General features: G+C 30.3%; 1 protein-coding gene across 1 annotated transcript; it reads left to right on the top strand.

Moving 5' to 3' along the window:
- Positions 1-210: 210 nt before the first annotated feature.
- Positions 211-14,718, top strand: LOC119832012 (transmembrane protein 214). Its single transcript, XM_038355596.1, has 10 exons — positions 211-433; positions 515-681; positions 1,497-1,779; positions 2,139-2,327; positions 4,230-4,447; positions 4,668-4,893; positions 5,471-5,613; positions 10,230-10,353; positions 12,717-13,113; positions 13,505-14,718. Exons 1-10 carry the CDS (start codon positions 316-318, stop codon positions 13,629-13,631), a joined length of 1,992 nt encoding a protein of 663 aa, XP_038211524.1. The 5' UTR covers positions 211-315; the 3' UTR covers positions 13,632-14,718.
- The last annotated feature ends 543 nt before the right edge of the window (positions 14,719-15,261 follow it).

The raw sequence follows: 15,261 nt of genomic DNA, 5'->3' as shown, positions 1-15,261 counted from the left end.
CTGTTCTGATATTCCATTGAAATTGTAGAACATTTAAAAATATTTTGTCTTATTATTCAGAACTTTTGAGGAAATAGATGAAGCTGCATCACAAGCGCATTTGAATGCAGCTATTAGAATGCACCTCTACACTAGCTGCCATCAGCCACGTCTTGTCCAAGTGGAATACATTGACCAATAAGATTGTACTTTTCGTAATGCCTTTCAGTTTGACGTTTTTTGCTATTTGTTTTTGACGTGTAACCTACCGCTATCCATTTATTTACGAAACTATTATTAATTTTCTCGATCTCATTTCTAAAATAATTCTTCGCAATGTCTAGCGGTCAATGGGAAGTTGTTGGTAAGAATAAAAAATCGCAGAATGGAAAAATGAAAAATAATAATGATGATAAAAAGCCGGCCAAAAATGGGCCGAAATTGGAAGATTTAGGTAAGCTCTCGCCTTTCTCTAACGTAAAAAACCGTTTCATGAACAATCTGTAAATTGAACTAATTTAATATTTTTGCGTAGTTCCGGCATCGCAAATAAAGTCATTTTATTCAGGAATGGAAATTGATGATACAAAAAAGGCGCCTAAAGATAAGAAAAAAGAGGGTGAAAAGAAAGCAAAAAAACAGGATAAGAAAGAACCCGCCAAGCCCAAACCTCCCAAAACAATTGATGAAGCTTTAGAAGCGGTAAGTTAATAAGTATTATAGTGTGGTTGCACTTTATTTTTGAATTTATTATCACGAAATATTTTTTACGCCTGCATAAACTTATATCACCTTACAAATAAAAACGTCTTTATACTAAATATAAGCTTGGAGTAATTATATTCAAAACATATTTGAAATAACCATAGAATACATTTTCTACAAATAAATCCAATATAATGTCATCATAAGTATTTCCTTCTTATGTAAAAATCAAATCAATCTTTGTTCATTAAAATCCATTTATAAAAATGCAGCAGTAGTCCTAGAATGGTGTTTTCTGGATAAAAAACTATAATTTGTTCTTTCTCAAGTCTCATACAATCTCAGTTAATATCCAAATTTCATACTAATCAGCCCAGTAGTCACTTAGATTAATGCTTCAAACAATCAAATAACTCTTCAGTTTATTAGTGTAGATTAGAACTAGGGCCTGGATTTGTATATGGTTAGAATAATGTTGTTCTAGTTGTATCACATTTATTTTTAAGACAAATACAGTTTAAATTTAGAAGTAATCTGGAAACCTTGTAAAGATCAAATAGAAACCATATAAGGACTGATATAGTCACATATTTCATAGTTGTTTTCAATCTATGCATTTGATCAAAAATTGGATTAGTAGCTCTTAGTAAGTCTGCAAGTAAATGTAATCAATAATGAAAAAGGAAAATTGCATAACTCAATAATTTGAATAAGAATAACTGGCTCTGTTGAAATCAGTATTTTATTCAAATAAGTTAATTAAAAGTTGTGAAAGGAGTGAAAGTTCATTAATACTAAATCATTTTTCACAGATTGATGCAACTGAACTAGCCAACCTAATAACAACAAACAAAGTGAGATTTTCAAATGCGCCATTAGTTTGGTTGAAAGAGCTGGCAAACTTCCTCAATTCTAAGATTCCGATTGATGTGGATGATCCCACATTTTCTAACTACCCTCCTACATATCCTCTGAGTGTGTTACCAATAGACATCAGAGCGACACTTGACAATGTTCTGCGGGATGCTGGGAAGGCAAACACTCAGTTATTCTTCGACGTCACTCTAACAGCGCTTGCTAATGACATGAGTAGAGGTATGTCATTTATTTTGTAATTAATAATACTGTGAAGTAGAATATTCACAGCTGTTAAAGAAACATATCACATTCTATAATTTCTACCACCCAAAAAGATATTTGATCAATAATACATATTTGAAATGTATATGTTAGAGTTAGATTGTGAACACCGAGAAATTGCAATATGCAGGGTAGCTTCTTCTCCCTCTGTGGACAAATTGAGATTTATAACATATGACTTACAATTGAAAGCATTATTTTTCGGTCAATTATTGGTATATTATAATTCATCATGGTGCTTTGTGACCACTCAACTTATTATTTCTCACCATAATACCTAACTGTGATATTCATTTATATTATATTTATTTTAGGACAGTCTGTGAATGGCCACAGACTGCTTCTCCAGATGTTAGCGCTAGAGAACCCCGACTTCTGTGTGACATCATTGCCAAAGAGTGTAAGCCTCAGGAACTCCTATCAGAATCGCCCGCCCATCGGCCTCTCATTACTTTGGGCTTTGGGCCAGGGTGGATACAATAATTTTTCAGTGGGAATGAAAGGTCAGTATACTAGAATACTTCAATTTTATCTTAATACATATATATTTACGGAGTCATATAGTTTATAAATATATATTTACTATTTCATTAGTGAATTGACTGTCAAATGTTATTTTTACCATTAATCTTGTGTCTATATTTTGTTAGTTCACATTAATTTATATGTCATTACTTCTCAATATTTACAAAGGTCAAAACATAGAAGCAAAGGCAAAGTGAAACAATGCTCTATCCAATTACTTTAAAAACTTTTATTACCATGATGAAAACTACTGATATCACTGTACTCATACTTAATTTTCAAAATTACAAAATAAAATATCATTAACATTAATTACTTTTTAATTACCCAAAACTGTAAATGTTGCAATTCAAGGCAATTAGAGCTATTGCTTCATATGTGATAATATAGAATGGTACTTACAAATACACAGTAATCATGATTAATGATTAATAATTAATTATTTATGTAATAAAAAATTAGACAATTGTATGCCACATGGCAGATCACAGGAGAACTTCATATAATGTAATACCTACCTGTGAATCATAATAAATCATTCTGAATTTGAATTGAATTTGAGTCATTGTTACATTGAGTATAATCAAAACATAATCAGGCTCATTAAAAAGACTTATATAGGATTTCTTTGCTTATTAGATTTTTTATTAAAATCCCAAAAAAAAGCAGCTAAGTTTCGTGACTATCCTGATATTTTTTTATTATAACCTACATTAAACTGTAATGATGAAATATTGTAAGGTTTATCAATTAAAAACATATTTTACATAGTAATTTTTCAAATAAAAATCTGCTTACTTAAAGTATGTGGTGAATGCTTATGAAAAGGTGAACAGTCATTTCACATACTGTAAATTTCATATCGAAACAGTGATGTTCCCAAGATCCGAAATCGCCCCCATTCATTTATGATAACAACTTATCATTTTGACACCTCACAAGGTAAGCCACTGATAACAGATAGCTCTCACTTGTGTCTTGGGTGTTCTTACAAACTACTACATCATATTTTTGTATAATATTTTGTAGGGAAAGTTGTTGCTATAGCTTTAAATCAGGTAAGTATTTAAAAAAAAAAACCCGTTAATTTAAAGTTTATTAATACATATAAGATAGTGTAAACACGTAGTTTGCAAATTCGTAATTTATTAATCATTAAACATTGATATTTGATGGTATAAAATAAAAAATTATACAATGTAGTGTAATTTATGTAAATTTTATTTTAAATTTAGATGTGTGTTTTTTTTCCTACGCGGATCATTTTGAGACATTTTTGAGAATAGAAGAATATCGCGTTTTTGTCTAACTGTAGGTACGAATTGCGCCTCGTGATTAATATTTTTCTATTCTTTAAATATTCTCTCTATTTAGCATTTTTATGCTAGAAAAATGAAAATTTAACCAATCGTTTTATCAGATTTATTTCATTGGCACAATAAGGGTTAAAAACATTTATTAATAAATTACCATCTGATATTCCAGGTCACATGATCACAGGTTATTAAATAATGTATTTTATAGATTCTGGTAATAAGAATTATATGAGGTCAAAACACTTTTTATATAAATTATTAATTTTCTAAAAGAAAGCTTAAAATTAAAGTTGTATCAAGTTACTACCTACAAAAACTATAATTAATTATTAATTACATAAAAACGAAGTCGGTTTTTATCCTTTGTGAGATCGTTCCTCAGATTTTCAACTGTTCACCGTGATTCATTTTGTGTTTGATAGGCAATTGTTGTCGGTTGGGCCCATTTTAAAATTTTCCGTAGTACGGATGATGATGGGGGGATCCCCAGGAATGTCCATATCCATTTTCGTAGAAGTAAATGATTTGTATATTTTTACATTGACATTTTTTTGTTCTTTACAGCCTGGCAAGAAATATTCCTCCCTATAATCGAACTGAAAAATTATTCAAAGTACATCATCAACTATTTGTCGAAGCATCTAGACAGACACGCGAGAATGGATAGCACCAAAGTCAGTCAAGACCAGCTGCTGGCGATGTTCGACACGATCAACAGCAAGAAGAATAGTTTGTCCAAGGAACAGTCAAGTGACCTTATCAAACAATTAGTTAAATATAAGGTATGAAAATGGAACTAAAAAGTCTAAATTATATCATAGGCTAATATGTATTTTCTAAGTATAGGGCTGGCATTAATAATGACAGTTAATTACTATTTTTATAAGAAAAATTATCCGTCTACTTCAAGTTTGATTTAAAACTTTTAATTGTAGGTATTGATTAAATATAAAACTATCGTTAAGTCATTGGAAAAATTAAAAAAAAAATTTTTTTTTTCAGGATATATATTTCAGTAAGAGCGGCAACAAACTGCAAGTGACCTTCAATCAGCTGATGAAGAAGTTGCCGAACCAATATCTCTCGGGTTCCTCGTTGGATCCATACAACAAAGTTATTATAGAGAGCCTCGTGGACTGTCTCGCTATGGACGACTCGTGCAACGCTACGTGGCGACAACTGTTCAATAGGTGCAGTAAACAGAGCGCGACGTTGATTGAATATATCGGTAAGTGTAAACTCGAACATTTATTTATTCAACTAGACTTCTATAACTACGACCGGTTCGAAAAGCAGTTTCTTGCAGAAAAGAGCGGGCAAAAAATTCTGTAGCTGCTCTTTGAAATATTAAAATTAGTGATTCAAGTATATTCTTTATGTGCAGTTAGAGAAAAAAAAATGGTTAAATATCAAAAATAAAAAATATGGGTAATTTTTTTTTTAATATTACCTACATATGATTTAAGTGTGTATGATAATTTTATAGAATTCCTATTTTGATAGATTTAACAATGTCCCTTAGAATTAAAAATATATGCAACAAGCTGTTGTTTCGTGCGCGTGGTCCAATTAAAATTTCATGGTACAAACCTTTATTCTCGGGGTTAGAATTTATCAACATCCTTTCTTAGAGGATGCGTACATCGTAGTGAGTTTGCCAAATTTCATCCTGATCAGTCCAGAAGTTTGGACTGTGTGTTGATAGTTCTGTCGGTCACCTTTTCGTTTTATATATTAAGATTTATTATGATCATTCAGTCTGATAGAATTATTATGCCATAAAATAAAGATCCCTTAAATTTTAGACACAAACTGGGAAGAGGTTAGCCGAAGACTGAAGAAAAAGTCTCTGAAAATGACAATAACTCAGTTCAAGGAGGTGTGCGGGGAGACCTTGAAAGGAAAGAAGAAGGATGAAACTGTAGTTAAGGCGAATAGAATCTGCCAGGTAAGGCTTTGTACAAAATTTTAAATTATAGAAATGGCGTAGGAATATAGAAATTTTCACTTCGATATAAAATAATAATATATCTTAATTAATCATATTATACATATAAACTTTCCACTTGAATCACTCAATAGTCTATATATTAATAAAACCCTATCAAGATCCCTTGCGTAGTTTTAACATAGGGTGAGACAGAGAAAGCGACTATGTTTATACTATGTAGTGATGATAATAAACGAATCTGTCCGGGTTCCAATGAGAAAAAATTAATTGATTTTGATATATTTTTTTTAAACGATGTAGCCAAAAACGTACGAGGATCTCAACTTGACTGTATTCTGTTTGCTTCGTTACTCAGTATATCTACGTGGGATTTCAACCGATTGACGTGATTTTTTTTGTATTTGATAGGTATTTTTTTGTCATTTGGACCCATTTTAGAACTTTGGGGATACCTAGGAGGATCGTGGATGACCTTTTTTGTAGAAAAGAATTATCATTATCTGTGGTAAAATTTACTATTCCTAACGGCAGCATGCCTCAATATAAAAATTTCCAAAACAGATAACGATATCATATGAATATATTTTATATTCTAATGTATTCCACACATTATTCCGATGAATTCAATGTTTTCAACATATTTGGTGTTTCGAAAAAAAAACCAGATGAATAATAATTATTAATGAATATCACATTATATTTTCTAAAAAAAACAATCGATTAAGATACCATTACAAAAAAAAATAAATAAATAGGCGGCTTTTTTTTCCTACATCCAATATGAACTATAATAATTAAGAACTAGTATTCTATATGTCTATAAAGCCCAATTTAAACTACCAAATTAATGACATCGAAATAATTTGCTCATTAATATCACGTGTAAATGCCCTTTTACACTTTGGGTTTGTTTCGTGTCATATCCTACTTTCTACTAATGCAATAAAGTTAACGCTGGAAATTTTGAACCAATCAGGTTCAAAAGTCTCCTCCACCGCTAAAATTGAAAACATTATTGGACTTTTTTTCTTGCTATTGTCTAATCTACGAATTCCAATAGAAACGAGACGCTCGAGTAAATCCACATTCACATCTTTACCTCCCCTACTATTAGATTTTTGTTCAAAATTGCTATCTGTCCTCGAATCCACCTACGTGTTACACTTAGAATAAATCATTTTTATTCAATTGTATTACACTTAGAAACAATTTTTTTTTTTCAATTTTATTTATTAAAAAGAACATCTACACAACATTTGTTTCATAACACTGTTGCACGCCTCATAAGCGAAGCGTTGAGGTAGTGCTCAACTCTCGCTTAACGAAAATCAAGGGATTTTTTTTTCACTTTTTCGCGCTAAAGCCACTTAACCGATTTGGATGAAATTTGATTCTGACGTTGATAGTTTGAGACCCGTGGAAGGACAGAATAACTTTATACTAGACCTACCGGTAAAACTTTGGGACTGTCTTGCTTTCCCTTCGACTATGCGAATGATTTCGAGTGCGAAAGGTTAGTATTATTATAAGGCTTTTTTGATCTATTACTTTATTTGTTTGTCTCACATATTAAGGTATGTATAATTTTTCGATAAAGCTCGAATTAATTCTTTAGGTACGTGAATCTAATTATTTGTCAAGATGTATATTATGCTTTTTTTATTAATACGATTTAAATGTCGCTTGCTCTATAAAAGCTGCTATTAAAGCGATAATTTCATTATGAAATATAAATAGCCCGCGGCTTCGCTTGCCTTCGAATTGTTTATAATTTCTTCTTCGAAAGATTTATCTTTAACAAATTCATAACATCTTACAAACCGTTTAGGAGAAATTCAACTTGTGAGTGTAAATACTCAAACGTTTGTAAATTCTATAATTTGAAATAACGCAAAATTTGCCCTAAACGTGATGGCGTATATATAACGAGTATTAGCATTATAGGCATTAGTTTTACGCTTCGGAAAGTTTTCAAGTACAAGGTTCACACCGTATTCGTAACAATGTTCGTATCAGACAGACAGAAAATCAGAAATAGGCATAATACATGCAACACTCGAAGTACAACTATTCGGGAAAAAAACAAGACTGAAGATTCTGAAAACAAAAGAATTTCTGAATTATTTGCATTCATATCCTGCAATTACTAAATTACATATACTATTATAAAGAAATCTCCTTTATAACATATTATCGATATGTCTAAATAGGTACGTGTAAGAATATCAGTAAAGTAAAACTTTTATAACGTAATTAAATCAGAAACCTCCCGTCCCCGCGTACTTTTCACTCGATTTATAGTCAATCAACTTTATAACCATTAAACCGGTTTAATTTTAATGGAATAAAACCGGTTTAGAAATTCAAATTCTCTTATCACGAACATTACGTGTTATTCTCAATCAATGTTGCAATTCATAAAAACATTTTTTTATTTAATTATGATTACTGTATTCGGGCTATAGTCATAATTTGTTCAGTATAAATAAAATTGACAGAAAACGTTACGAATTCTGTTCGTTCTAAAATTACATTGTCTATGGAACTATGAAAGCACCCCTGTGTCTACTTTAGATTTTTGTAGTGGTCATACTGTCAATGTCAGTTACGTGAGTCGTGACAAGCCTTCGAGGGGGACTGTGTTGATTCGTCCAATTATTTAATTTTATTCGAAAACTACGATTACGAAGAGTATCTATCTATACGATTATATCGAGTGTATAAATATTTTTTTCGATCAATAAACTTCTGTGAGTATCCGTTATTTAATAATGTTAAACGTGTGATAGCATTAAGTAAATTTCCGAAGGGCGTTGTTTATAGAAACCTCTGGTTTATGGATAAATTATACTAGAATTCTGAGTTACTTAGTTGCGTAGAAATGTTCGGGCATCCGTATTTAACTGTAAACTTTTGTACACACATCCGTTTACACGTATTGCTTTGCGGGAGTCTTACATTCCTATTATAGAATGTTATTTTATATTCGACCGCAATTTTAAGATATAGTATTTAAAAATAAGAAAAGTATACAGGTATATACGTATTGAAATTCGAAACTACGTAATAAAATATAACTATAATTTCCAAGTTCTTATAAGACTTATAACTACATAATTATAAACCTATTGAAATGAAAACCATTTCTGATTTTAAGGTTTAATAATCGCATAAGCGAACGCAATAATTGATTGATATTCAAGGAGGAAATAAGCAGTGTAATTATAATGATTAGAGTAGTTACAACAGTTATAGCAACTTATAACATGATATCGACACAAGTTTTAAGGATTTATTATTTTTAGAAACTACCTGTTTCAATTTTATACTGACTACTAAAGTCACATAATCTATGTTTTGTTTTTGTCTATTAATTAAATATGTTGTAATTTATGTGCTTCTGTTCATATTCATCTGTTTCTGTTGGTTTTAAATTTTTAAATGCACTACATTATACACAACACACCCCGTATTTAAATAATGTTTTTAAATTCATTAAATTCAAAAAAATTGTTCATATATATTATTAGAAATTAGGAATTATTGAAAATACTGTTCATATATATAAAGAAAGCCTGTTGTGAAATAATGTGAAATACTGACAAGGAGCAACACAGACAAAAAACTAGTTTGTAATACTTATCATTCTAAAAAAACAATATAGTACCTTGGTTTAGTATGTGAAGGAGATTTACTTTTCAAGTATATGGAATATTAAGGATGTCAATTTCCATGCTACTTACTAAGCCTAGACTAAATTATTCATTAATGGACTATTTAACATATTGAAGAATTCATTAAAACCACTTTCCATCAAAAAAATTCCATCAAACTTACATGTTGCTTTAATATGATTGTGTTTTAAAACATTTTATCTGTTAATTACAACAATAAGGTTTAAAGTGATTATGTATTTTATCAGTTTTACTTACTTGACTTTTTTCAAGCTATATTCAAAACCAACTCTTAATATTAACTAAAAAAACACATGAGGTTTTCACTATGTCTGTAATTTTATGACTTTGTTAATTGATAAATCTGATCACAAGGCGGGATTCGCTTCGGATTTTTTCTATTTCAAAATTTCTCATTTATAAAGCATTTTCAATGCTATAAAACTAAAGATTAAATTGATAAATCTGTTGGTTTACAAACAAATGACATGATTCTTTTTGTGTTTGATGGGGAGTTGTCTTGTAGTCCCATTTTATAAATTGGAGTGGTTCCTCCCCCATGGACTTTGGTTTCTGGTCTTTTAGTAGAAAAAAAAATATTGCTCATATTGCAGATACAATGCTATTGTCTAACAAGAAGTTTCCTACTATTCACATGATATAAACACAACAGCATTGAACCATGATAATATGAAACATAAATTATTTAATATAGTTCTAACAATTTTATTTAACTCATAATTCAATGTTTTGTTACAATGTGATTGAAAAATTCAATGAATATATTGTGGTCACATTTCGGAAAAGAATAAGGTAAACATGTGCTGTGAGATTTACACCTGAAAGAGTGTCGAGCATTCAGAGAATTGATTTGTTTTTTAGAAATTTACCACAATACTCTTTATGTATACCCACTCTAATAGGAGCAATTGTCCCCAGGATATTCTAGACAGAATGACAAGCACTAGAAGGTTCCCTTGGCTGTGGGCGAGCTTCTTCCTGCTCGTGGGCATTGTGACCATCATCTCATACGATGTTTCAAGAGTTGGTGGGAACTTCTCAAGTAAGTGAAAGTTTGCATTTTTGTGTTTTCTATAAGTTTTTTTTTTATTACAATTTGTTTGTGTGTAACATTTTCAAAATTTATAACAAAATATCTAGTGCTATATAATATATACCTTCTTATATTCAAATAAAGTCAGCAAGAAAAAAAATCATACAAATAGACTTCCGCGTTTATAATAAATTATTTTTTATTCTTTACTAACGGTCCGCCCCGGCTTCGGCCGTGGTACATATATAGCCTATAGCCTACCTTGATAAATGGGCTATCTAACACTGAAAGAATTTTTCAAATCGGACCAGTAGATCCTGAGACTAGTACGTTCAAACAAACAAAGAAGCTCAGCTTCTCAGCTTCAGCTTTATAATATTAGTATACATAGAATATTTGTGTACTAAACTAAATCAACAGGAATCTTCGGAACTAGGTAGTATAATCTATATCTTAGATAGATGAATAGCGATATTTAATCCTAAAAATTAAATTTAAATTGTAGATATGAATGTGGGCTATGTATAATAATTAATAATAATATAATATGTTACGTGGATAATAGTGCATTGATTTCTTATTATAAATTAGATTTATATTTAAAAACTAATGAATCAGAACCCATCAGAACACTCAATGTCTCCCTCTGCAAACTTTGTGGAATTAGAAATATAATGAACATATTCCTAGATTTATTACACTTACACTGTACAGGTTTGGTGACATTAAGGTTACCCTAAAACTAGGACAATGAATTGTTAGAAAGGAAGTCAATTGACTATCTAGCGACAAATTTTATATATATATATATGTATGTATATATATATATATATATATATATATATATATATATATATATATATATATATATATATATATATATATATATATATATATATATATATATATATATATATATATATATATATATATATATATATATGTATGTATATGTGTATATAATATAGAGCGTGAAATTTGAATACTACAGCATTGACAGTATTCCTGCAACATGTGTTTTTTTCTACCCCATACTCATTTAGAAATTAAAGATATCAGTAAAAGTCTTTAATTTCTAAATGTATAATCGCGTAAAATCAAACACAAGAAAAAACCCCATACTCATTTGTTTAATATTCATATGACTAGATATGTATTCTAAAAGTAGACTAGCATATTAATTGCACATATTATGTTACTGCGTAAAGGTCAAGCTGCATTTATATAAAATATCACATCATAGAATCATAATCATTGTAATAAGTTTAAAACACTGTTTATTCTACTTTTACAAATACTGTTAACAGTATGGTACATTGATAAGGGTGATTGTATTGGAAATGAACTTTAGCTGATTAGATATTAGTGTTAACATATGACCTTATTTATTTTTATTTATTTATAAGCATTCTATGCACAATGCATAGATAACAATAACAGAAAATATTACATACACTAAGAATGAATTTACATGAATATGTAAAAATTTAGATAGCAAGAAAAATAAATACAGAAAGGAGAATTCTATAAAAAATTACATTCCTGAAATAGGTACGAAACTTAAGACCTGGGTGGAATAAAGGATGAAAAATATAAGCATTGTTACTTAGTTAAAATGATGCTATCTAATGGTAAAAGTATTTCCTGTGTCCCAGCAGTGGGAACATAGATGGGCTAATGATGAATACTCAATCATTGTTATTTACATCGCATCACATCACATTTTGGAGCACGGGTTAATAGCTATATAATTAATGCTGAAGTAGATAAGTCTATTAAGACTTGATAAATATTATATCAAAGATGTTATCGAGTAGGTACCTAAAAAAATGTTTGTATGTGTGCGTGCATCGTCCAAAAATGCGATTTACTAAATATATAAAATAACCTACTATTTACTTGGAGAACTTTGTAAAAACCAAAATGATTAATTTTTAATTATTATTAAAAGAATTGCTTGTGTAAAATTGTTACAACAGGTTTTCAACACACACTTTCAAATTAGCTTACATCCTTCATTTTAATGCAGAGGATAGTATTACGAAACACACTTAGCAAAAGCCATAACTTTTCCTAAAAAAAATATGTAGTATGATATAAATAAGGCAGGTGCATTTGACATGTCTCTATTAGAATGATCATTGAAATTACAGACAAGAATATGCTCAGCCTTCTGTGTGCTGACATTTGGAGACTTGTAACTTCCCACCAGGAATCTAATTGTCCAGGGTTCGATTAATAGTGATTGCTACTATACCCGCGCATAACCATTACCATTGTAATAAGGAGGAGGAAATATGTTAAAATTAAAACATATGCAACTATTTTAAAATAAATAAAAATTTACATAGAAACCTTTTCGTTTATTTCAGAAAGTACAACCGGCCAATTATTAAACGACCTCGGCCTATTAGAACAAAGTCAAAGGGCGTGGCAGAAGTCGTTGTCCAGTTCGGCGAGGGGCTACCTCTGGTTGGAGACCAACGTTCCTATCTACTACGGCCAAGTGGTAGAATTCTCCAAACCGTACTCGCAGCTATCGAAGGACCTGTTCACTATAGCCATCAAGAAAACTGGACTGCTGTATGTGAACATAAAGGATTATGCCGCTGAGAAAACTCCAATTGTGATAGCTACCATCGACCAGTACGCGCCGGGCGTTATAGAAACGATACAAGTGTATACGGCCAATGGATATGACGCCGTGAAGAAATATTCAAATGATTATTACCAAGTCGCTGTCGAATATCTGTCGACGAAAGTTTTTATGTAAGTTCGGTGGGAAACCACTTCTTTTTTTCGTCGAATTTCTTGTTTTCAAGGACAACGAGGTTTCGATCTTGGATACGTTAATTATTGCAAATTATTGGCTGGATATTTTGTATTTTAATAACGTGTAACGTTAAATAACAATTGTCTAAGATGAATATTTATAATTTTTATTTCTTTTGAAATATTATTTCACTGTATTTGAATAATACAAAATGGAACTTCATCACGACAACTAAATATGCTAGGGCCGTATGACTATGATTTTTTCATGACATGAATATCTTCTATTTCTAGACGACTAACCTACTCCAAAGGCCGTATATATAAATTGATCATTAAAAAAAAGTATGCATTATTAACCTATTATTATTGGATAATTTAATTACAGAGGCAACTGGGCCCCGGAGATCCTGCAGAATAAAACGCAGATAGCATTGAACGCGACCAGGTCGCACGTGAACAACTACTTGCACTGGTTCCGGCAGCAAGTGCACATCTACTCCAAGATTCCCTGAAGAATTGCCGTCTCGTGATGAATCTCAGTGACATTGTGAATGTTTTGTGAATTGCTTTGGTGCAATTGTGTCAACCAGCAAGATTGTGTTTTAGTTTGTGATAATTTTAAATAGTGAACAATGGAAGCAATACTGTTATTTATGGTACGATAAGTATGGTAATTGATGGAATGTTGAATGATTTTTTTGTGAATCTAATGTTGATTTCGTTATCTGTATCTTTTGTTATTATGAACTTGTAAAAATTATCTATTGTATTCCTGTATTTTGGTTTATAAACAATGTATTTTCGAAGGTATTTTAATTATACCAACATAAAAAATATCTAGACTCTAAAGATTCTAACTTTCAAATTTTTTTGAAGGTTGACACAATTTTACTGTTCTATGTTAATGTTTTAGCCCTTGTTTTTGTGCTGATTTCAATTTGTGTGGTGCTATACCATACTCACACAAGGAAAAGTATTTTATTAAATTATTCATTTGGTGATAAATTATAATGTAATACATAAATATATTACTGCTAATATACTATTAATTAAAGAAATGAATTTAGTATTTTGTTGTGAACATAAAGCACCACATTAATTAATTAAGCATATTACCTGTTCCGATTTTAAATTACTCCAAATATTGTTTTCCTTTAGTAAGTTTTAAAATATATATCTAACAATAAGCAACCTGAGGCACAAATTGTTCTCGATTTTCTATTATTTAGATGTAAAGCTACAACGAAATTTGTTATAATATTAGATTTGCAAGTGGGGGGTGTCTTGTGGAAAAAATCTGACTGTGTTTAAGACTACTAACAATATTTACACCCCTAACTTTAAAATCTAAATTTCGAATATTATGCAGTAATTAATCCATGACATTAATTAGATCGTTTCAGTATTCGAAAACATTCCTTTTGCATTTACTGAAATTGCTTTGAGATAATGATTTGCAGTCATCTGGGTATTGTCAAATCACAGTGTTAAGATAGATTATGATATAGCGCTATAAGTTTTGTAGTGTATTTATTTGTGTTGAGAGTGTGTTTTAAAGTTTAATACAGAATCGGAATTAAACCATTTTTTATTTTACTTGCATATGCCAGCATCCGTAAACTGTGCTAGTTGGTATCTATATCAGTCAAAAGAAATTCCCATACAAATATGGTGTTACACCTCTGTAAATTATAGCCTGTAGTTCTCTAGCTTCCTAACCTAAATCATACCAATAAATAGCTCCATGGCGACTTGACGATGGCGAGAAGGCCAAACAAACTTTGGCATTCATAATATTAGGATAATAGTTCCAATAACCATAGATAGGATATAATTAATGTATGAGGAAAACTCCTAATGTGTTATTGAGTTGAGTCTGATTCATAGATCCTCAACCTAATTTTGAAAACAATAAAATAACATTGCAATATATTCACTATCATTCTGTCCGTCAAAATTGAGTTGATCCACTATAAAAACGAGAGTAAAATACTATCGCATTAAGTTGGTGCAGGTATCGAACTTTCTGTTGGAGAAAGCAAGTGAAAAGGTAAATTTCTTTTAGATTTTATCCAAAAATGACACCATGTATTTATACATTAATTCTTGACAATTTTTATTAAATAATAAGAAGGAAGATTA

Source organism: Zerene cesonia, chromosome 14 (genome assembly GCF_012273895.1).
Source record: "Zerene cesonia ecotype Mississippi chromosome 14, Zerene_cesonia_1.1, whole genome shotgun sequence".
Classification (NCBI taxonomy): Eukaryota; Metazoa; Arthropoda; class Insecta; order Lepidoptera; family Pieridae; genus Zerene; species Zerene cesonia.
This window is presented reverse-complemented; position numbering and strand designations above follow the sequence as displayed.